The following is a 25662-nucleotide window of genomic DNA, read 5'->3' on the forward strand; positions in this document are numbered from 1 at the left end:
GTCGGAAGTTTGCATACACTTAGGTTGGAGTCATTAAAACTAGTTTTTCAACCACTCCACAAATTTCTTGTTAACAAACTATAGTTTTGGCGATCGGTTAGGACATCTACTTTGTGCATGACACAAGTCATTTTTCCAACAATTGTTTACAAACAGATTCTTTCACTTATAATTCACTGTATCACAATTCCAGTGGGTCAGAAGTTTACATACACTAAGTTGACTGTGCCTTTAATAAACACCTTTGAAAATTCCAGAAAATGATGTCATGGCTTTAGAAGTTTCTAATAGGCTAATTGACATCATTTGAGTCAATTGGAGGTGTACCTGTGGATGTATTTCAAGGCCTACCTTCAAACTCAGTGCCTCTTTGCTTGGCATCATGGGAAAATAAATAGAAATCAGCCAAGACCTCAGAAAAATTATTGTCATCCTTGGGAGCAATTTCCAAATGCCTGAAGGTACCAAGTTCATCTGCACAAACAATCGTACACAAGTATAAACACCATGGGACCACGCAGCCGTCATACCGCTCAGGAAGGAGACGCGTTTTGTCTCCTAGAGATGAACAGAACCACAGCAAAGGACTTTGTGAAGATGCTGGAGGAAACAGGTACAAAAGTATCTATAGCCACAGTAAAACTAGTCCTATATCGACATAACCTGAAAGGCCGCTCAGCAAGGAAGAAGCCACTGCTCCAAAACCGCCATAAAAAAGCCAGACTACGGTTTGCAACTGCACATGGGGGCAAAGATCGTACTTTTTGGAGGAATGTCCTCTGGTCTGATGAAATAAAAATAGAACTGTTTGGCCATAACATGTTTGGAGGGAAAAGGGAGAGACTTGCAAGCCGAAGAACACCATCCCAATCGTGATGCACGGGGGTGGCAGCATCATGCTCTGGGGGTGCTTTGCTGCAGGAGGGACTGGTGCACTTCACAAAATAGATGGCATCACGAGGGAGGAAAATGATTTGGATATATTGAAGCAACATCTCAAGACATCCGTCAGGAAGTTAAAGCTTGGTTGCAAATGGATCTTCCAAATGGACAATGACCCCGAGCATACTTCCAAGGTTGTGGCAAAATGGCTTAAGGACAATAAAGTCAAGGTATTGGAGTGGCCATCACAAAGCCCTGACCTCAATCCTAGAACTGAAAAAGCGTGTGCGAGCAAGGAGGCCTACAAACCTGACTCTGTTACACCAGCTCTGTCAAGAGGAATGGGCCAAAATTCACCCAACTTATTGTGGGAAGCTTGTGGAAGGCTACCCGAAATGTTTGACCCAAGTTAAACAATTTAAAGGCAATGCTACCAAATACTAATTGAGTGTATGTAAACTTCTGACCCACTGGGAAGTTGATAAAAGAAATAAAAGCTGAAATAAATCATTCCCTCTACTATTATTCTGACATTTCACATTCTTAATATAAAGTGGTGATCCTATCTGACAGGGAATTTTTACTAGGATTAAATGTCAGGAATTGTGAAAAACTGAGTTTAAATGTATTTGGCTAAGGTGTATGTAAACTTCCGACTTCAACTGTAGGTGCCAATATATATTTTTAAACAGTATGTACAAGTCATAGTCCATGACTGAGATGTGCAGGCTGACGTGGTCCATGCTGTCTGGGGGGATGTCGAAGATGATGGCCTCATTGTACGTGGGGTTCAGAGTGTTCTTCTTGATGGTTGTCTTCTTCTTTTTCAAACGCCTCCCGTCACAGACGAGAGACACTTTGACGTAGGGATCTGCCAATGAGAGAAAGGAAAGGTATGAGGTGGTTATAACGAATCTAAATTCTATATTCCATAGCTACATTATCTTGAGATTAATCCTCGAACCCAGAATCAAATTTCCTGCAAACAGTCTGTCACGAGAGACATCCTGAGAGAATGAGATGACAAGTTTGTCTTTCAATGCTTGGATGTTAGTCTCTGTTAGTGTGATGTGCGATAGAGATGGTGTAGATCTATCTCTATAACACTTGACATGCAGGCATTGTCTCAGCATTTGAGAATCAAAAGCTATTCCAATTACTGTAGGGCCTACAGTGACCTCACCTTAACTCAAACATATCAGTTTTGATTCAGCAGCTGCTGCGATCAATTTCATTTCCCATATGTATTTCCCATGTGTATTCCACTCCTGCTCTACTTAAACCTAAATATAGCAATAACATCCTTGAAAATGTCTGGAATAATTCGCTGTACATTAAATATTGATGAGTCAACACCTCAGGTATTGAAAGCGAAGCAAGTGAAGGCATTTGACAGAGTGCTTTAACGGGATAAAGTGAAACATTGTTGTGGTGAATACTGATTTCAATCTTCATCTGTCAGCTCCTATGATACATTATTCCAGTATAATAGTCAGATGTAAGCTGTCCTCAATTCATAAACAACAATATAAGGAGGGCTTGCTTTGCAACCAAATATGCTTCAGGGTACCGTTGATTAGCCATGGTTTACTGCACACAGATCCAGTTCTATTCAGAAACTACTGGGAGACATGTAAATCCTCTGAGGAGGGGTGTTAAACTTGTAAAATGTAAATAAAGATGAGAGGTAAATAATAACATGTCTTATTTTGGTTTGAATGAGTACAACCCGATTCATGACCTTTAACTCACAGTGAATGTCACTTTAATTCCAAAGCAAACATATTTCCTCTAATGGTATCTGGTTATTGATAATATAAATGGAATATGGAACAGCAGACTTTTAGGCTGTGTCCCAAATGGCACCCCATTCCCCACATCGTGCACTACTTTTGCCCAGAGCCCTACACAGTATATAGAGAACAGGCTGCCATTTGGGATGCAAACTTACATAACAATGAACACTGCCTGAAACCTCATAGAAATAAGCTGCTGCAGATGACACCTTCATATTGCCACTGATGAATATTAATAGATTCCCACAGAACTAGAAGCGGTAGAGAGGACTTCCCTTAGTTTGCTCTTTTTATTTGACATTTTATGTGACTGTATCTATAATTTCATATGTAACAGTCAGGGTAGGGTGCATTTCTACTTTCAGGTCATTATGACAAACAATGAGTCACACATATGCACGTAGACATGGACACACACACACGCACACACGCGCACACACGCGTGCGCATACCTACCTGAGTATCCCATGATATCCATGGCCTTGAGGTTCCTGCACTTGATGACGGTGAGAGTGAGTCGTCCAGCAGTGGGTAGGTAGCATAGTGAGAACATGATCTCTCCCAGGTCCACACTCTCCTGTGGGAACAAACAGAAAAAAATGAAAGTTACACACGCACAGCACTGGAAGGATTCCTTCAGGCTCTACTGACGCAAGGGCAAAAACACTAGGATGGAAATGGATTGTAAAGCCAAAGTCATTACAATTTCCCTCAAGAGCTGTATTTGTGTGAAGCCTGCCATTGCACACAGAACTGACTATCAGGCTCTCGCTCAAGAAGTTATAATGAAAAATCTGCAGGACAGTGACAAATGGGCACTCTATGGTCCTTCTGTGGAATTACACATCTAAAGACATACAACATAGAAAGTTACAGTGGGTTACAGGAAACGAAGCTAAGGAACAATGTGGAGACTGCAGTAATGTTCTCAAATCAGTTAGTTTAGGCATTGCACCTTTACCCTCTCTGTCTGAAGGCAATATGGCCTGCTATTAATGCCTCCTCTCAGTAAAAAAGTGTCAATGTTATTTGGGAAAATGCAAAAATCTGGGTTTGAGCCAGGATTAGTGTTGAGATTTAAGATATGGCTATAGCTCAGGTCAGATCGTTTTTTTTTTTAGTTCTGAAGCCATACAACCACAACCCCTTCAATTCCTCTGAGTTTCTAGTCAGCCACTATCATTTAGCACTATATCACCACAGGATGAAGCAGTGGAAACAGTGGGCCTTCCTACACATTTCTATTATGTATTACAGATATTGACTAATCTCCCTCTAACCGGCCAATGATTAGTAAGCAAACCCTCCCGAAATAGTTTGTATGGATCAAACATGCTCTAAGACACTGCCTGATGTCAATAATTCTTTCTCTGTCCTTCTCCCAGCCCGCCCCCTCTAGACTCTTTATCTTCCTAATGCCTGTGGGTTGGTATTATTGATGCACTTGATCTATTAACTATTAACTGAGTAAAGCTGCCGGCTGGTACACTTCTCCACACAAACCCCCCTCTGCCCAGCTTTGGGGTTCTTAGCTCTATTCTCAGCTCTAAACATTTACATTTGTAAACAGTACTTTCATCCAGCCCAAGGCTCAGGCTCATGTTACAGGTACATGCTCCTAAACCCCATATTGTCTAATCTACTGCATCCTTAATGAAACAATTCATGAGACATTTAGAACCCCCCTTGTCTGCATACTGCGTACTTAACTTTGCAATTGCCTACAAGATGGTGAGCTAGGGAGTTTTGGCAGTGAGTCATTTCCTTGTTCAATAAAATGTGTGTGCTGAGCAACGAGGCAACTGCTTTCTGCCACTTTAGCAATAACTGCTAGATTATTGAGCGGTGCCTCCAAAGGCAGCTGAAGTTCAACAATACGGGCCACAGTTAATACTCTGACTGAAGTGGCTTCCAGTGAAGAGAAGCATCGAATAGATTCCAAACTGATGCCAACGACATAGTGCACTACTGCACTTAGCACAACAAGATATCCACAGCACACCATCAAAAAAGGATTAGTGTAAAAATTAATGAGCACTTCAGTGTGTCGTTAGAAGGATCACATTTTTTTGCCCAGACAGTTTCATGACCTTTGTGATGATTACAAGTCCTTGTTATGCCTTTAGCTTATAACTACTGTCATTTCATATGATGAGAATAACGTCTTACTTTAGAAAAGTATTTATGACACACTGAAAAAAATTGCATCTTTTTTTCTGGGGGGCATAATGATTAGAATGAGGTTATTTTTCTAACTGGTTACACATGTAAACAATGTTAACTCTAGGCTGGTCCCAGATCTGTTTGTGCTCTCTTGCCAACTCCTATGGGCTTTGTCATGCCAAACAATGGCCGTAGGAGTTGGCAAGACAGAACAAACAGATCTGCGACCAGACTATGTCAACTCTGCTTTAAGTGAGGGACAAACAGACATATTCTTACAGTTGTGGTGTACTGAATGTCCCTCCAAATGTCCGTCTCTCTGGAGAGGTCTGACGTCTCAACAAGGTTATCCACCACCACCTCCCCGATCATATCATGTCTGGAGAACCTGTCAAAGTCAAACACACTCATGTGGAGCTTCCTAACAGCCAGCTCATCATAAGGCACGGGGAACTGGAAGGACTCGTCAAACGTGGGGTTGAGCGTCTTCCGGTGGACGCGCGTCTGGAACTTCTTGCGATCAGGGAGAAGATAGATTTTGACGTAGGGGTCGGAGCTGCCGCACAGGTCCTTGGCGGGCAGGTCGTAGGCCTTGAGGATGTTGACCAGGAGGGCCTCGTTTTCATAATCGTACTTCAGGGAGAAGTTGATCTTCCCACAGTTCTTGGCGTTGCTGTTCTTCGCGGACTCGTCAGTGTCCAGGGTCTTCTGTCTGTAGAGCTCGGGTTTGATGCGTCCGATGCTGGTGGGCTGCTCGTCCTCGTCCAAATAGTCATTGCCAAGGTCCAGGCTGATCGACTGCATCTGTCTGGGCAGGTGCCTTTTGAATGAGCTGTGTCTGCAGAGACAGAGGAGACGGAGGAGAGAGAGGAGGAAAAATACGAGAACCTTATAAAACCATGCAATCGGTAGTAGCAAAGGGCAGTGTATACAAAGGCAGAGACAGAGGAGAGAGAGGGGGAAATATAAACAGCTTCATTGTGATGCCTGGAGAAGTCAGTGTTTGAAGAATTGTGCTTGATTGCCCAGCAGGTGAATTCAAATCCAAGTGGGTTTTGAATCTTAATAGTGTTTCTGGAACCTAGAACCGTATGGTCCTCGATTCAATTTATTTTACTCAGTAGTACAAATAGTCCTCATCTTAGGGTCTGTTTTTCAATACGGGTATGGGGTCTTTCAAGACAACAGAACATAAAGATGATGTTATTGAAAAACTATTTGAGATACATCCAATAATCAGACCCCCCGTTGGAGTTGTGGCTATGTGGAATAATAGCTGTGGGATTGTTTTACTGGTGTTTCCCCCCACGCTTTTAAGTGTATTCCATTACTTCTCATGAAGTGATCTGGAGATATTAATTACCATATTTTAAATTAACAGCACCAAATGGCTCACAGGCAGAAAGTATATGGGCTTGGGAGGACCAAAACAAAATGAAACATAATTGCCTTTTTTGCACTGTGATAATCATGCAGAAACTGTATTTTTAAATGGCTGCGGAATAACAAATTGGATTCAGATAAAAAATGAATGACTAACTTTCTTAGTGCAGTTATTAGGAGATTTGTGAGGTCCCTATGAGGATTCTTTATAACTGACTATTGATATTTCTGCTGACTACCAGACCCATTCCGTTTTCTGAATGTATTTGTGTGTCAATGTTAGTGTGTGTGTGTGTGTGTGTGTGTGTGTGTGTGTGTGTGTGTGTGTGTGTGTGTGTGTGTGTGTGTGTGTGTGTGTGTGTGTGTGTGTGTGTGTGTGTGTGTGTGTGTGCGGCTGTGGAATACTCAAGTGGATTCAGGTAGATTAAAAGTACATTTTCTATCTTTGTTACCATTATGTGAATATTTGGCCTGTACTGTCAGGTTCCCATGAGGGTTGCCAATTCCTGGGATTCTTTAGAACTGACTATTGTTATTTCTGCTAACTAACTGAGCCTTTTAGTTTTCTGACCACACCTCAGTGTGTGTGTGTGTGTGTTTGTGTGTTTATGTATTCATGTCGATGGCGCGGGTGTGTGCTAACCTGGAGGAGGAAGCAGGCTCAGTGGCCTGCCGCTGCATGCGTTGAGTACGCCTCATAAAGTGCTCCCTCATTGAGAGCTGCACCTCTGCTGGGATATCAGGTGACGTGTGGCTTATCTTCACAGCAGCCTCCAGGAAACCCATGGAACCCATCGGGTCCTTCACTTTCTCCGTTGCCATGGTGATCGGTGACTTCTGCTGGTTGGGGCTTGGGAGGAACTGGTGCTGAGGAGGGTGGATGTGGAGGTGGAAGGGGGGGCAGTCGTCTGGGGGACCGCAGGCCGGGGTCAGGGCTGCAGAGCTGGAGGAAAGGGCTGCTGCCGCCTTGTTCTGCCAGTAAGGCACCCAGCACAGCTTCCAGGAGGCGAAGGCACAAAGAGTCAACAGGACAAGTCCGCACACCACAAACACGCTGAGGAGGAGGCCAAAAGTGACATCTGGAGCAGATCCGCAGGATCACACAATATGGACAAACAGATGGTGGAGACAGTGAGAAGAAAATCAGAATCAATTAGATTGAAACACAAAATATGGAAGAGTAGATTAGTACGGCACAGTGGGTGTAGCATCACATTAACACCATAGATTGGTATTGCTGTATCAGTGGCAATGAAATACTGGCGGTAAGTCAGCCAAATGTTAACTATCCAACCTGTTTTCGGAAGATTGATGATTATATTGTACATTTGTCTTCATTGCTGTATGGATGTGTGTGATAAATACATAAAAGCTCATCCTTAGAAATGGAGTCTGCATGAGGGAATAAAGCGCCACTGTTCACCCCTGCACCTTTGTTATTGTTTTTGTTTCGTGAACGAAACAGAGGTGAGGTGCGTCGAGCAGTGTGGTTCAAAAAATTGCAGTACATATTTTGTTGTTCTATCACGTGTGCAATGATGTCCGAGGGAAAAAAACAGTGTTGGTTGTTTCCAGTAACTTCTTTGTTGTTGTAATATCCCAAACGGATGTGGCAGTTCCCCCATTAAGGCTTACAGCTTTAAAGCAGTAAAAAGATAACACACACACACACAGACACAGACACACACACACACATTGCAGTAGCACACACTTTGTTAGACTTGCAACTGAGTTAAAAAGTAATTACAGTTAACTCTGATAAATTATAAATAGGCATATCATCTATTTCAATAGCAACAAAGACTCTTGGGATAACTGCCGCAGAGATAGTTGCATCAATGAATGGGTTGTGTTTCTAGCCTATCTGTACGTGTGTGGGTGTTAAGACGAGACGGGGGTGGGGTGGGCTTGGAACAACCCAAGTCATTTATTTTTCAACATTATGAATATGCTTTCTGGAAGAACAAATGGGATCCAAAGACCTGGAGAGGCAACGAAAATGCTGACAGGCAGCACCAAGCAAACATTAATATGAATTGAGAAGGCATAGAAGAAACACCACATTGTTGGCTTGGCTTCACCCAGTGTTATACAGTAAATATATTCTTGATGGAATGTAATTATTTTTCTCCACCTGATACTTGCCAACGTTTCCATACTTCCACAGTGGAAAATTGACTTTTATTTCTTCGGTTTTGCTGCAGCATTCGTTCTTTGCTGCTTTGCAGTCTTGATTACTCTGACTTGTCTGCAATAATTCACACTGAACAGTCCCTGAGCATCTTGGGGCTTTCTAAATGTATTCTGACTCCAATCTCAACATAATTCCCAACTGTTAGATAGATAAGACGAGATGCTCCGAGGCAGATTCAATTAGTTCCTTTTAGAAATTCAGCTGGCTCAACTGTTTCCCAGTTGAATGGACAAATATGAGCATATGTTAAACATTATTACTGCAGGATATTTGTTTGTTCAACAGTTACATTGTAGCCTATGACATAATATTTAAACAGGAAGATTTGCAAGTGGTTCAAATGAAACACGGATGGAATATCAACATGGATTCTTCTTTTTCTACATTTGATCCTTTCAGAATCCTTTCACACGTTACGTGATCTTGTATTATTATTAGATAACTTTATGGATGCCTTACGGTTTCCAGTGCAGTTCTAACTTTCAAACGTGCACAGATAAAAACGGTTCATTTTTACTCAAATGAAAACTCTCATGTTCAGAACTACCATCAAATCATTTTTTAAATTGAGTGTCCAGTACGGAGCGCTTTAGGGTTATCCAAGATGGGAGACTAGATTTCCAAGACTGGAGGATTTGTGCCTCTGCTCCTAGGGGATTTCAACATTATCCCCGGCCATGACTTTTCCTTGTCAACTACCATTTCTCACAGTTCTGCACAAAGGACAGTGTTGACCAACCTATCACTGGCACATTTTTCATTTGCTGTGATGAAAAATGAGAAGATACAGTAGATTGATGGTTTATGTAGACTATCTGAAAGGAGCATAGAATGGATATTTTATGTCGCTGAAATGGTCTACGATGGCTGAGAAGAATTTTCCCAAGATATGTAACCACCGATAACATTAAACACATTACCAATTGGTTGTTAAAGGGATACTTAAGTCTTCCAGTCATTGCGCTAACACTTGTTAGTATCCGTTTAATTATCCTAAGCACATATTTATTTCCCAATAAGACAGCATAACCGGACATTGAATCATCGGAACATGGGACCAAATATTGCGTGCACTGACAGTCTGTCACAAGACACTTCCGCACATTAGATTGTTGACATACAGATCGTTGACATATCAGAGCTCAATTTGCTCTACATATAGTGCTGTCCACACTAGAGACAGTGATGTACGCCCACAGCTCTAGACAGTGGGCTGTGAAGTTCTATTTTCTCTCTGTGTGATGTAATGTACACACTAGACAGTGCTGCAGCTGTAGACACTGGGCAGCGGGGCCAAGGCCCACTGGGGGCTGATCACGGTGCAGTCTTTTGTGTTCCTTCCCGCAGACAGACAGACAGACAGACAGACAGACAGACAGACAGACAGACAGACAGACAGACAGACAGACAGACAGACAGACAGACAGACAGACAGACAGACAGACAGACAGACAGACAGACAGACAGACAGACAGACAGACAGACAGACAGACAGACAGACAGTGGCTGCATCCCAAATGGCATCCTATTCCCAATACAGTGCCATACTTTTAACCAGACATATGGACTCTGGTCAAAAGTAGTACACTATGTAGGGATTAGGGTGCCATTTTGGGAGGTACACAGAGTATTGGTCATGGTGCAAGGGTGTGTGTTCCTTCCCAAACAGATAGACAAATAGTATAGGGTAATGAAGCAGAGCAGTGTGAGGCCGTTACTCCAAGTGGGGTGCTGGGCCCAACCACACTGAGACAGACAGACAGACAGACAGATAGACAGACAGCGTGGGAATGGACTGACCTCAGGATTTAAAACACTATTGATGATCACATCCCCCCAAGACGGATCAGCTTTACAATCAATCAACAGGAATTGTTCAGGACGCCTTCTCATGACAGAACCAGTCAGCTTAGGCTACTCAATCGATACTCTCAGAGGTTGACACAACTGTGTGAAGATCTCCTTCAGGATTTAGAAAGGTGAGGAAGAAAATATTGAGGTATGATGCAGTGATAGATGATTGACTACTGCTACTTTTAATAGCGCAGACATAGCATCTGGGCTTTATCTCAAAGCCAGCTGGAGTACTCCCAATGTTTTAAACATCAATATGGTGTCTTGCATTATTGGCTCTCCCTGGGCCAATATTTTTTTATTCATTACATCACACCATGATGTAAATGAGAAAGGTCCAACCACAGTAAATATTGCTTCCTTTCACCCAGCTTTGAGCTTTTCATCCCTTGGTCCCTCCCTCCAAACAGCTCTAAGCATCAACCTCTCCTTCCTTCTATCCCTCCCTTAAGCTCTCCCCTCCCCCATAATCGGAAACATTCCCTTTAAGTGAGATTTGTTTTTTTAACCATTCCTCTCCCTTACTGAACGGTTTGTCCTGTCTGAACTAGTTTCATTTGGCTAGTGCAGTAGTGGTACATGTACAGTGCCTTGCAAAAGTGTTCATCCCCTTGGCGTTTTTCCTATTTTGTTGCATTACAACCTGTAATTTAACCTGTTTAGGATAGGGGGCAGTATTTTCACGGCCGGATAAAAAACGTACCCGATTTAATCTGGTTATTACTCCTGCCCAGAAACTAGAATATGCATATAATTATTTGATTTGGATAGAAAACACCCTAAAGTTTCTAAAACTGTTTGAATGGTGTCTGTGAGTATAACAGAACTCATATGGCAGGCCAAAACCTGAGAAGATTCTATATGGGAAGTGCCCTGTCTGACCATTTCTTGGCCTTCTGTAGCCTCTTTATCGAAAATAGAGGATCTCTGCTGTAACGTGACATTTTCTAAGGCTCCCATAGGCTCTCAGAAGGCGCCAGAACGGGAATGATAACTCTGCAGTCCCTGGGCGAAAAACAGTAGGACTTTGGAAAGTGGTCGTTCTGAGAACAATGACACTGGTGCGTGCGTGCATGTGAAGACTCCATTTTCTATTTTCAGTGTTTGAACGAAAACAAGGTCTCCCGGTTGGAATATTATCGCTATTTTACGAGAAAAATCGCATAAAAATTGATTTAAACAGCGTTTGACATGCTTCGAAGTACGGTAATGGAATATTGCAAAAAGAATTGTCACGATATGCGCCGGCGTGTCACCCTTCGGATAGTGTCTTGAACGCAAGAACAAAACGCAGCTATTTGGATATAACTATGGATTATTTGGAACCAAAACAACATTGGGTGTTGAAGTAGAAGTCCTGGGAGTGCATTCTGACGAAGAACAGCAAAGGTAATCACATTTTTCTTATAGTAAATCTGAGTTTGGTGAGTGCCAAACTTGGTGGGTGTCAAAATAGCTAGCCATGATGGCCGGGCTATCTACTCAGAATATTGCAAAATGTGCTTTCACCGAAAAGCTATTTTAAAATCGGACACCGCGATTGCATAAAGGAGTTCTGTATCTATAATTCTTAAAATAATTGTTATGTTTTTTGTGAACGTTTATCGTGAGTAATTTAGTACATTCACCGGAGGTTTTCGGTGGGTATGCTAGTACTGAACGTCACATGCTAATGTAAAAAGCTGTTTTTTGATATAAATATGAACTTGATTGAACAAAACATGCATGTATTGTATAACATAATGTCCTAGGAGTGTCATCTGATGAAGATCATCAAAGGTTAGTGCTGCATTTAGCTGTGGTTTTGGTTTTTGTGACATTATATGCTAGCTTGAAAAATGGGTGTGTGATTATTTCTGGCTGGGTACTCTCCTGACATAATCTAATGTTTTGCTTTCGTTGTAAAGCCTTTTTGAAATCGGACAATGTGGTTAGATAAAGGAGAGTCTTGTCTTTAAAATGGTGTAAAATAGTCATATGTTTGAAAAATTGACGTTTTTGGATTTTTGAGGTGTTTGTAATTCGCGCCACGCTCTATCATTGGATATTGGTGAGTCGTTCCACTAGCGGAACATCTAGATGTAAGAGGTTAAATAGATTTATATTTGGATTTCATATAATGGACATACACAAAATAGTCCAAATTAGTAAAGTGAAATGAAAAAAATAAGTTGTTTCAAAAAATTATTAAAAAAAAAAAACGGAAAATTGGTGCGGCTGTATGTATTCACCCCCTTTGCTATGGAGCCCCTAAAGAAGATCTGGTGAAACCAATTACCTTCAGAAGTTACATAATTAGTTAAATAAGTCCATCTGTGTTCAATCTAAGTGTCACATGATCTGTCACATGATCTCAGTATATATACACCTGTTCTGAAAGGCCCCAGAGTCTGCAACACCACTAAGCAAGAGGCACCACCAAGCAAGCGGCACCATGAAGACCAAGGAGCTCTACAAACAGGTCAGGGACAAAATTATGGAGAAGTACAGATCAGGGTTGGGTTCTAAAAAAATATCCGAAACTTTGAACATCCCACGGAGCACCATTAAATCCATTATTAAAAAATTGAAAAAATATGGCACCACAACAAACCTGCCAAGAGAGGGCCACCCACCAACACTCACAGACCAGGAAAGGAGGGCATTATTCAGAGAGGCAACAAAGAGACCAAAGATAACCCTGAAGGAGCTGCAGGAGATTGGAGTATCTGTCCATAGGACCACTTCAAGCCGTACACTCCACAGAGCTGGGCTTTACGGAAGAGTGGTCAGAAAAAAGCCATTGCTTAAAGACAAAAATAAGCAAACATGTTTGGTGCTCGCCAAAAGGCATGTGGGAGACTCCCCAAACACATGGAAGAAGATACTCTGGTTAGATTAGATTAAAATTGAGCTTTTCGGCCATGAAGGAAAAAGCTATGGCTGGCACAAACCCAACACCTCTCATCCCCCCGAGAACAACATCCCCACAGTGAAGCATGGTGGTGGCAGCATCATGCTGGGGGATGGTTTTCATCGGCAGGGACTGGGAAACTGACCAGAATTGAAGGAATGATGGATGGCGCTAATTTCAGGGAAATTCTTGAGGGAAACCTGTTTGTCTTCCAGAGACTTGTACTGGGACAGAGGTTCACCTTCCAGCGGGACAATGACCCTAAGCATACTGTTAAAGCAACACTCGAGTGATTTAAGGGGAAACATTTAAATGTCTTGGAATGGCCTAGTCAAAGCCCAGACCTCAATCCAATTGAGAATCTGTGATATGACTTAAAGATTGTGGTACACCAGCGGAACCCATCCAACTTGAAGGAGCTGGAGCAGTTTTTCCATGAAGAATGGGCAAAAATCCTAGTGGCTACATGTGCCAAGCTTGTAGAGACATACCCCAAGAGACTTGCAGCTGTAATTGCTGCAAAAGGTGGCTCTACGGGGGGGTGAATAGTTATGCATGCTCAAATTTTCAGATTTTTTTGTCTTATTTCTTGTTTGTTTCACAATAAAAAATATTTAGCATCTACAAAGTGGTAGGCATGTTGTGTAAATCAAATGATACAACACCCCCAAAAATCCATTTTAATTCCAGGTTGTAAGGCAGCAAAATAAGAAAAATGCAAGCCTCTGTATCTGTGATTCAACCCTTATATTTCCACAACATCAATCCATGTGTTTGAGCCTACAAAGGCCTTGTATCAAAAGACCACTTGAAAGAATATGTTATCTTTCTGGATTTATAATTGGAAAAAAAGGAGTCATAATTTAAATGTATTTGTATTGTTTTGTCTTGAAAGCTCAGAAGCTCCAACATACATTTATATCAACATCAAGCTCAACGCTGGCGCCAGTAGTCCCAGTAAAAAGCTCTACTGTAAAGTAGCCTATTTCAATATAAGGATAATGGAAGATAAAAAGGGCTGGCTGAGACCTCAGCCAATATAGAGTGCTACCAAGCTAGGCCTTGGCTGGAGCATATGCAGCCTTTCAGAATGGCCCACTAATTTAATTAAGCATTGTTTTGAAGCAGAGTCAAAGAGAAAACGGAAGCCCTGGGGTTTTTCACCTCAAGTGCCTTCAAAATATAACCTGGTTTCCATAGAAACCTAGTCATTAGACAGATGTATGCACTCTCTCCTGGCTGTTATGAATAAACTCAGCTCTCCAGCAAAAACAAGACTGTCCAGTCCATCTTTGCACAGACCTAACGACACGATGCAAGAGATACCAAATACACTGCTTGCAGTGCACAACATGAGTTGTATTGCATTAGTAATGATGCATTAGAACTTGTATTACAGATGTTGCAGTCCACAATGCAACAAGGAGAGTATTCAATGATAAGCCAAGGTCGACCTTTTGGATTTAAATCTTTCAAGATCCTTTATTATCCGTGGTGATCAAATGAATTAAAATCTTTGGCGTGTATTGCTTCGCTCATTTTCTGGAAAGGGAAATCTCTGAGGAAGGTGGGAGCAGCGGTGCTATCCCTGCCCTGTGCCCCTCAATTACAACTCAAGTCCCCCCCTTCCAACAACACATTGCCATGACAGCTGATATTTCCCTGTGAAGGAGAGGGGAGCCACAGCAATGGAGAGTGGCTCAGAGTCACGCTGCTATCAAAGACAGGGGCATTCAGTTGTGCTATAATATCACATCTCCTAGATATCCCACTAAGCACAGACTAGTGATGCAGGGTTGACTCAACTCGCCGGGAGGGCGAGTTTAGGGTCATGAAATATTGCGTGGATGAAGGGTGGGTGGGTGGCGGGCGGGTTGAAAAGAGAAAAACAATACCTTAACAAATTCATAAATATATAATTCTTGGGCAATTTATATCTATAGGCTACACTGAGGTTTTTCTTTAATTATTTTAGGCAATCTGGCATTGGTGCATAAGCCTAAATCTTAGGGCCTAACTGTAAGTGCACCAAGCGCGCAAAATAGCCTATACGCCAATCCCCAAATGAAAGCAGAAAAGGTTCATGTCGATCCAAAGAGGCAAAAAGGACTATGTCCGAGTTTAATTCAGTAAGAGAAATAAAGAATGTAGAGGGCCAGAAAAGTAGCCTAATGTTTGGGAAAGATTTGGTGAAGTGGTGAAAGAGGATGATAGCAGTGCCGGCTATGTTATGTGTGATGATCATGAGGCGCTATACAAATCCGACAGTCACAAGATGGGTACTTCAAATAGGCTTATGACGCGCCAGGCGAACTGTAGCCTATCGGTCAGGTGGGCTAAATGGAAACTGAAATCTAGACACTGATTGTAAGCCTATAACCTCTCACAGTATTAATATTAACTCCTGCAGAATTAAGCATTTCTTGCAGTGAAATGATAGGCCTACACCAAATGTAGGCAAACTTTTGACTCTGGAACGGGAGTGGAGAAATATGATTTATTTCTTTCAGCATCTTGAGAGAATGCCAATGCCCAGTTAGATACCATCTGTAGAGGTGCTGCCTTTACCAGCATATTAACAGCTGATAGTATTTCAACCACAGAAAATACGCATCCAAGCCGAACTGAAATCTTATCAGAAACATGTTGGGTAGTTTGCACAGCTTTGTATTTCCTTACAACCAGTCAAACTGATGTCATTTTGAAATTTTGCACAGAAAATATTTCCCTTTTTTTTCCGTTATTGCATTTTATCCCCGGTGCCTTAACGTATTTTCTCTGCGAAAGAAGCAGAGATGACAGAGAAAACTTTACTGATGTCAGCTTACACTGAACAAAAATATGAATGCAACATGCAACCATTTCAAAGATTTTACTGAGTTACAGTTCATATAAGGAAATCGGTCAATTTAAATAAATAAATTAGGCCCTAATCTATGAATTTTCCATGACTGGTAATACAGATATGCATCTGTTGGTCACAGATACCATTAAAAAGTTAGGGGAGCGGATCAGAAAACCAGCCAGTACCTGGTGTGACCACAATTTGTCTCATGCAGCGTGACACATCTCCTTTACATAGAGTTGATTAGACTGTTGGTTGTGGCCTGTGGAATCTTGTCCCACTCTTCAATGGCTGTGCAAAGTTGCTGGATATTGTCGGGAACTGGAACACGCTGTCGAACACATTGATCCAGAGCAACCCAAACATCCTCAATGGGTGACATGTCTGATGAGTATGCAGGCCTATAGAATTACATTGGAGGTGGCTTATGGCAGAGAAATTAACATTCAATTCTCTGGCAACAGTTCTGGTGGACAGTCCTGCAGTCAGCATGCCAATTGCATGCTCCTTCAAAACTTGAGACATCTGTTTCATTGTGTTGTGTGACAAAACTGCACATTTTAGAGTGGCCTTTTATTGTCTCCATCACAAGGTGCACCTGTGTAATGATCATGCTGATTAATCAGCTTCTTGGTATGCTACACTTGTCAGGTGGATGGATTATCTTGGCAAAGGAGAAATGCTTACTAACAGGGATGTAAACAAATTTGTGCCCAAAATTCAAGAGAAATGCGCTTTTTTGCATCTGAAAATTTCTGGGATCTTTTATTTCAGCTCATGAAACATTCGACCAAGACTTTACATGTTGCATGTTTTGTTTTTTGCACTAACACTACACAGCTGATTCAAATAACTAACTCATCATCAAGCTTTGATTATTTAAATCAGCTGTCTTGTGCTAGGGCTAAAACCAGAACAGAAAGTCTGGCAAGGGCATCGTACAGTATAACATGTAGGCCTATCTAATTATAGACAAGTTGACTGACAAATAGCCTACAAATTATAAGCAGAAGCAATCTACATCAGGCAAAAAAAATATCCTGCACCCCGTCAAAACATTGTTCAGCAGTCTCTAGCTGTAGCCTACAGCACATTGTCTATACTAGCAGGTTAAAGCCAATTTATGCTTGATCCAGAGATGTGGTCCGGAGTCTCCCAGCGATGCCGAGCACCGCCCGAAGTTTGTAACATTGCAGAGGAATCTGCATAGCTCCACATTGACATGATTGGTTGACGGTAGGGGGGCGGTACGTCCTGTTTAAACACAAACTCACTTCCTTAACAACTCCCTGACAACAAAAATGGATAACTTTAACAAAAGGCTATCAGAACAAGAACAAAAAACACCTTTATGACCTTGTGTCTGGATTTCAAAGACACGAAAATTAGTTTGAACTCCTGGAAAGACATTGGAAAGGTAATGGGGATAGATGTGGTAAAGAGGTCAATGGAATGCAGAACGTGGGGGACAGAAGGATGCTTGATTGTTGCACATTCAACAAATCTGATGTAACAAAGTGAATATTTGTACATCATGATTGATGTACAGGCCCACAATGTGGTTGCTAAAATCCGATTTGGATATTTGGCTTTTTTCGCTGAATAACATTTAGAAGTTGTCCCTTTTCATGTTTAGAGAAAGTATCTGCTAAAGATTTTCACTTTATCGCATACAGTTGACCGTTGCAGATGGGTTATTAGCAATTGCGGGTGGGTGCGGGTGAACAAACAGCTAACCAGTGCACCACTAGCACAGACGTCAATTTAACGTCTATTCCATGTTGGTTCAATGTAATCTCATTGTGAAGAGGGCACGACAAAATCTATTCCCCCTCAGGTGACTGAAAAGATTTGGCATGGGTCCTCAGATCCTCAAAAGGTTCTACAGCTGCACCATCGAGAGTCTCCTGACTGGTTGCATCACTGCCTGGTATGGTAACTGCTCGGCCTCCGACCGCAAGGCACTACAGAGGGTAGTGTGAACAGCCCAGTACATCACTGGGGCCAAGCTTCCTGCCATCCAGGACCTCTATACCAGGCGGTGTCAGAGGAAGGCCCTACAAATTGTCAAAGACTCCAGCCACCCTAGTCAAAGACCGTTCTCTCTGCTACCGCACGGCAAGTGGTACCGGAGTGCCAAGTCTAGGTCGAAGAGGCTTCTAAACAGCTTCTACCACCAAGCCATAAGACTCCTAAACACCTAATCAAATGGCCTACTCTCTGCTGTTGTCATCTATGCATAGTTACTTTAATAACTCTACCTACATGTACATATTACCTCAACTAACATACATATTACCTCCCGCACATTGACTCTGTACCGGTACCCCCCTGTATTTAGTCTCGCTATTGTTATTTTATGGCTGCTCTTTAATTACTTGTTACTTTTATTTCTTATTCTTATCCATATTTTGTTGTATTTTGTTCTGTTTTATTCGGCGCATGTGACTAATACAATTTGATTTGATTTGATTTGAAATTACATGGAAACAACATTGATTCAACCAGTGTGTGCCCAGTAGGATGGCTCTTTTGTTGGGATATGATTCCAACCATTTCATTGCTTTGAAGTTTAGACAAGTATCAGACAGCTGTGAAACCCTAATATTACTGTTAAAATGTACTATTTAGATGTGCAACTGTGGCATTTCCAAACTCCCCAAGTGAAATTGGCATTGAAAGACTTGTAATTTAAAATTCTGTATTTTCCAGTGGGGAATCTGTTTTTCACACAATTTCAACGTTCACAAGAAATGCAAATATCTTAAGACACAGTGCAACATGATAAAAAGATTACAGCATTTGTATAGTATACTAGTATAATTGAAGAGTAGTATACCCAGGAAACTACAAAAGGATTAAAGGCAGGGTTCCCATGTCCCTGTTATCTCCTTTACTTCTAAGTATTCTAAAGCACGCCCTTCCAGGCATGCAACAATGGGCTCTCAATGGTGGCTTCTCTTTCTTCACTCCCTCAGGGGGTGAAATAATGGGTTCTGATCTAGATGCTGCAGCACCTGAGCCATTTTAGATAGCTGCATTTCATGGCTTTCTCTTTTTTTGTTGTTCTCTCTTCCTCGTTGCAATCTAAAATCCTCTAATCCTCTGCATCCCTAAATCCTTAAGCTCCACAGCATGCAAGGAAGACGAGGGTTAGGCTCCAACATATCTGCTTGCCTGCCTGCTTGCCAAGAGGTGTGCGTAAATGTCCAGTAAATCTGCCTGCCTGCTAGAGGTGTGAGGAGTAAATGGGAATGGATTATGGGAAAGAATATAAGACACCCTCACAGTAACATTCTCACACTGAGCTGGGGTGAGGTCTACTATTAGATAATGGTGTTAATTAGGGTTGGGGCTAGATGGAATCCATAATAGCAGTATCCCTGATTTTGTGTGGAGATAATGGGATGGGATTATGGAAAGGAAATGTAAGACAAAGTCCATCACAATAAATGTTAATTTAAAAAAAACATTCTGCCCACACCACGTTGTCTCCGTGCTGCCTGTTTACTTTTAATAACCGTTTCATCAAAACTCTGCATTTAATACATTTACCAATGTCATAGGTTTTTCCTCGCTCTACTATTTTCATTCAACGTTTTCACCTCGGACACTTTATCTGGACATGATTTTACAGGACCTCAACAACAAAAAGTAGTAACATTAACGCTATGCCATCTAATTGTAGTCGCTGTACTCATAATACACAGGAGAACTATCGCCTTATGGTGAGGGTAGCCGAGTTGGAAGCCCAGCTTCAGATGCAATCATTAGTCAAGGGCAATTTAAGTGTAGGAAAGGATGAAACAGCGTCTTTGCCACCAGTAAGTACAGATAGTAGTATAAATTCCCCCCGCACAGTCCCCGTAGCCGGACAATTTTCTCAAGGCTTCTGGAAAGAAATGCTGTGAGCATACTCAACCGGTGTCGCTCATTCAGCCGACAGAAACTTTCAACCGGTTCTCCCCATTAAGGTAAGAGTTGGAGTCAGAGGCCAAGCCTTTTCAAGTCTCTCCTACACCCGTTACGAGGTCTGAGCCACCAAAGACTCCCACGATTAGCTCTGACAAATTGAAAACCCTAGTCATTGGCGACTCCATTAGCCGCAATATTAGACTTAAAAAGAATCATCCAGTGAATCATCCAAGAATCATACACTGCTTACCAGGGGGCTGGGCTGCCGACGTAAAGACTAATCTGAAGAGGGTGCTAGCTAAGGCTAAAACTGGCGAGTGTAGGGATATTGTTATCCACGTCGGCACCTAGGATGAAACAGTCAGAGGTCACCAAGAACAACATAGCTTCAGCATGTAAATTAGCTAGAAAGATGTGTTGGTATCGAATAATTGTCTCTGGCCCCCTCCCAGTTAGGGGGAGGGATGAGCTCTATAGCAGTTTCACAACTCAATTGCTGGTTGAAAACTGTTTTCTGCCCCTCCCAAAATATAGAATTTCTAGATAATTGGCCATCTGTCTGGGACTCACCCACAAGCAGGACCAAGCCTGAACTGCTGAGGAGTGACAGACTCCATCCTACCAGGAGGGTTGCTCTCATATTATCTATCAACATAGATAGGGCTCTAACCCCTCTAGCTCCACATTGAGATAGGGTGCAGGCCAGGTAGCAGGCTTTTAGCCAGCCTGCTCAGCTATCCCCATTGAGACCTTGTCTGTGCCTCGATCTATGTTGGGCAAAACTAAACATGGCGGTGTTCGCCTTAGTAATCTCACTGGAATAAAGACCTCTTCCATTCCTGTCATTACTGAAAGAGATTGAGATATCTCACATATCAAATAGGGCTAAAACCTAGGGCTAAAGGATCGGACACTTTTTTCAATTTTCGACCCTAAAATGACATACCCAAATCTAACTGCCTGTAGCTCAGGAACCAAATCTAACTGGCTAAAAATGTATTATTCCACTCTCCTCTCCTTAAACAATAGCATGGTATTATTTCACTGTAATACAGTTGTACCTGTGGATGTATTTCAAGGCCTACCTTCAAAATCAGTGCCTCTTTGCTTGACATCATGGGAAAATCAAAAGAAATCAGCCAAGACCTCAGAAAGAAAACTGTGAACCTCCACAAGTCTTGTTCATTCTTGTGAGCAATTTCCAAATGGCTGAAGGTACCACGTTCATCTGTACAAAAAATAGTATGCAAGTAAAAACATCATGGGACCACGTAGCCGTCATACCGCTCAGGAAGGAGACACGTTCTGTCTCCTAGAGATGAACGTACTTTGGTGCGAAAGTGAAAATCAATCCCAGAACCACAGCAAAGGCCCTTGTGAAGATGCTGGAGGAAATATGTACAAAAGTATCTATATCCACAGTAAAACTAGTCCTATATTGAAATAACCTGAAAGGCTGCTCAGCAAGGAAGAAGCCACCGCTCCAATACCATCATAAAAAAGCCAGACTACGGTTTGCAACTGCACATGGGGACAAAGATCATACTTTTTGGAGAAATGTCCTCTGGTCTGACGAAACAAAAATGGAACTGTTTGGCCATAATGACCATCGTTATGTTTGGAGGAAAAAGGGGGAGGCTTGCAAGTCAAAGAACACCATCCCAAACGTGAAGCACGGGGTGGCAGCATCATGTTGTGGGGGTGCTTTGCTGCAGGAGGGACTGGTGCTCTTCACAAAATAGATGGCATCATGAGGGAAGAAAATGATTTGGATATATTGAAGCAACATCTCAAGACATCAGTCAGGAAGTTAAGGCTTTGATCGCAAATGGGTCTTCCAAATGGACAATGACCCCAAGCATACCTCCAAGTTGTGTCAAAATGGCTTAAGGACAACAAAGTCAAGGTATTGGAGTGGCCATCACAAAGCCCTGACCTCAGTCCTATAGAACATTTGTGGGCAGAACTGAAAAAGCGTGTGTGAGCAAGGAGGCCTTCAAACTTAACTCACTTACACCAGCTCTGTCAGGAGGAATGGGCCAAAATTCACCCAACTTATTGTAGGAAGCTTGTGGAAGGCTACCCGAAACGGTTGACCCAAATTAAACAATTTAAAGGCAACGCTACCAAATACTAATTGAGTGTATGTAAACTTCTGACCCACTGGGAATGTGGTGAAAGAAATAAACGCTGAAATAAATCATTCTCTCTACTATTATTTTGACATTTCACATTCTTAAAATAAAGTGGTGATCCTAACTGACCTAAAACAGGGAATTTATACTAGGATTAAATGTCAGGAATTGTGAAACTGAGTTTAAATGTATTTGGCTAGGGTGTATGTGAACTTCCGACTTCAACTGTAGGTATTGTAAATTGGACAGTGCAGTTACTGTAGATTAACAAGAATTTAAGCTTTCTGCCAATATCAGATATGTCTATGTCCTGGGAAATGTTCATGTTACTTACAACCTCATGCTAATCGCATTAGCCTACGTTAGCTCAACCGTCCCGAGGGGGACCCACCAATCCTGTAGAGGTTTGTTAGATCCCTCACTTCCAAGGCAGTCATAGTCAATGAACTAATCACTGATCATAACCTTGATGTGATTGGCCTGACTGAAACATGGCTCAAGCCTGATTAATTTATTGTGTTAAATGAGGCCTGGTTACACTAGTGAGCACATCCACACATCCCGCAAAGGCGGAGGTGCTGCTAACATTGACGACAAAACATTTCTATAATTGTTTTTTTTTTTACTGCGTATTCGGCTTTTGAGCTTCTAGTCATGAAATCGATGCAGCCTACTCAATCACTTTTTATAGCTACTGTTTATAGGCCTCCTGGGTCGTATACAGCGTTCCTCACCGAGTTCCCTGAATTCCTATCGGACCTTGGCAGATAATATTCACATTTTGGTGACTTCAGTATTCACATAGAAAAGTCCACAGACCCACTCCTTAAGGCTTTTGGAGCCATCATCGACTCAGTGGGTTTTATCCAACATTTCTCCAGACCTACGCATTGTCACAGTCATACACTAGATCTAGTTTTGTCCCTTGGAATAAATATTGTAGATTTTTCCGCATAATCCTGGACTATCGGACCACCATCTTACTATGTTTGCAATCGCAACAAAAAATCTGCTCAGACCCCAACCAAGGATTATCAAAAGCCATGCTATAAATTCTCGGACAACCCAAAGATTCCTAGATTCCCTTTCCCAGACTCCCTCCACCTACCCAAGGATGGAGTACAACAATCTGTTAACCACCTAACTGAGGATCTAAATGTAACCTTGCATAATACCCTAGATGCAGTCACACCTCTAAAAACCAAAAACATTTGTCACAAGGAATTAGCTCCCTGGTATGCAAAAAATACCCAAGCCCTGAAGCAAGCTTCCAGAAAATTGGAACGGAAATGGCGCTTCACCAAACTGGAAGTCTTCTGACTCGATTGGAAAGAAAGTACCGTGCAGTATCGAAGAGACCTCCCTGCTACTCGATCAGCCTATTTTTTCAACATAATTGTGGAGAAAAGCAACAATCCCAAATGTATTTTTTATACTGTCGCAAAACGCGCTAAAAAGCATCGTTCCCCAAGAGAGGATTTCACTTCAGCAGTGATGAATTCATGAACTTCTTCGATGAAAAGATCATGATCATTAGAAAGCAAATTACGGACTCCTCTTTGAATCTGCTTATGTCTCCAAAGCTCAATTGTTCTGAGTCTGCACAGAACTGCCAGGACCTAGGATCAATGGGCAAACTCAAGTTTTTTATCCTGTATCTCTTGACACAGTCACGAAAATAGTCATGGCCTTTAAACCTTCCAGCTGCATACTGGACCCTATTCCAACTAAACTACTTAAAAAGATACTTCCTGTGCTTGGCCCTCCTATGTTGAACATAATAAACGGCTCACTATCCTCCGGATGTGTACCAAACTCACTGAAAGTGGCAGCAATAAAGCCTCTCTTGAAAAAGCCAAACCTGTGGCTCAGTTGGTAGAGCATGGTGTGTGCAACGCCAGGGTTGTGGGTTCGATTCCCATGGGGGGCAGTACAAAAACTCACTACTGTAAGTTGTTCTGGATAAGAGTGTCTGCTAAATGACGTAAATGTAAAAAGTTCCTCTCAAAAATATAAGACAAAGCAGTTGTACAGCAACTCACTGCCTTCCTGAAGACAAATAATGTATACGAAATGCTTCAGTCTGGTTTTAGACCCCATCATAGTACTGAGACTGTGCTCGTGAAGGTGGTGAATTACCTACCAAGGCTCTGCATCTCTCCTCGTGCTCCTAGACCTTAGTGCTACTATTGACACAACCGATCACCACATTGTTTTGGAGAGATTGGAAACCCTAATTGCTCTACACAGACAACTTCTTGCCTGGTTTACATCTTATCTGTTGGAAAGATATCAGTTCGTCTCTGTGGATGGTTTGTCCTCTGACAAATCAATTGTACATTTCGGTGTTCTTCTAGGTTCCTTTTAAGGACCATTGTTTTCACTATATATTCTACCTCTTGGTGATGTCGTTCAGAAACACAAAGTCAACTTTCACTGCTACGCAGACGACACACAGCTGTACATTTCGATGAAACATGGTGAAGCCCAAAAATTTCCTACCCTGGAAGCCTGTGTTTTAGACATAAGGAAGTTGATGGCAGCAAATTCTCTACAGTGGCTTCCGGTTTAGGCTAGGGATTATTTAAAGGTCTTACTTCTAACCTACAAAGCATTACATGGGCTTGCTCCTAACTATCTCTCCGATTTGGTTCTGCCGTGCTTACAGTGCATTTGGAAAGTATTCAGAACCCTTGACTTTTTCCACATTTGTTACGTTACAGCCTTATTCTGAAATAGATTAAATCATTTTTCCCCTCATCAATCTACACATAATACCCCATAATGACAAAGCAAAAACAGGTTTTTAGAATTTTTTGTAAATGTGTATTCAGACCCTTTACTCAGTACTTTGGTGAAGCACCTTTGTCATTGATTACAGCCTCGAGTCTTCTTGGGTATGACGCTACAAGCCTGGCACACCTGTATTTGGGGAGTTTCTCCCATTCTTCTCTGCAGATTCTGTCAAGATCTGTTAGGTTGGATGGGGAAATTTGCTGCACAGTTATTTTCAGGTCCCTCCAGAGATGTTCGATCGGGTTCAAATCCGGGCTCTGGCTGTGCCACTCAAGGACATTCAGAGACTTGTCCCGAAGCCACTTCTGTGCTGTCTTGGTTGTGGTGTGCTTACGGTCGTTGTTGGAAGGTGAACTTTTGCCCCAGTCTGAGGTCCTGAGCGCTCTGGAGCAGGTTTTCATCAAGGATCTCTCTGTACTTTGCTCCGTTCATCTTTCCCTCGATCCTGACTAGTCTCCAGCTCTACAGACAATTCCTTGAACCTCATTGCTTGGTTTTTGCTCTGACATGCACTGTCAACTGTGGGACCTTATATAGACAGGTGTGTGCCTTTCCAAATCATGTCCAATTAATAGTGTTTATCACAGGTGGACTCCAACCAATTAAGTTGTAGAAACATCTCAAGGATGATCAATGGAAACAGAATGCACCTGAGCTCAATTTCGAGTGTCATAGCAAAGAGTCTGAATACTTATGTAAATAAGGTATTTCTGTTTTTTGTTTTTAATACATTTGTCTAAAATATGTCTAGAATCTGTTTTCGCTTTGTCCTTACGGGGTATTGTGTGTAGATTGTGCTGTGCTGC

General features: G+C 42.0%; 1 protein-coding gene across 1 annotated transcript in view; it reads right to left on the reverse strand.

Annotated features, from left to right (window-relative positions):
* LOC106567130 (synaptotagmin-6) overlaps nt 1-25662 on the reverse strand; it is a 77165-nt gene that overhangs the window by 5644 nt on the left and 45859 nt on the right. Inside the window, exons 2-5 of the mRNA XM_014136078.3 lie at nt 6868-7303; nt 5121-5679; nt 3135-3255; nt 1582-1753 (exon numbers count right to left, since the gene is read on the reverse strand). Coding sequence (XP_013991553.1) covers nt 1582-1753; nt 3135-3255; nt 5121-5679; nt 6868-7303 — 1288 coding nt within the window. The remainder of the gene's footprint in view (nt 1-1581; nt 1754-3134; nt 3256-5120; nt 5680-6867; nt 7304-25662) is intronic.

This window comes from Salmo salar, chromosome 13 (genome assembly GCF_965601325.2).
Source record: "Salmo salar chromosome 13, fSalSal1, whole genome shotgun sequence".
Lineage (NCBI taxonomy): Eukaryota > Metazoa > Chordata > Actinopteri > Salmoniformes > Salmonidae > Salmo > Salmo salar.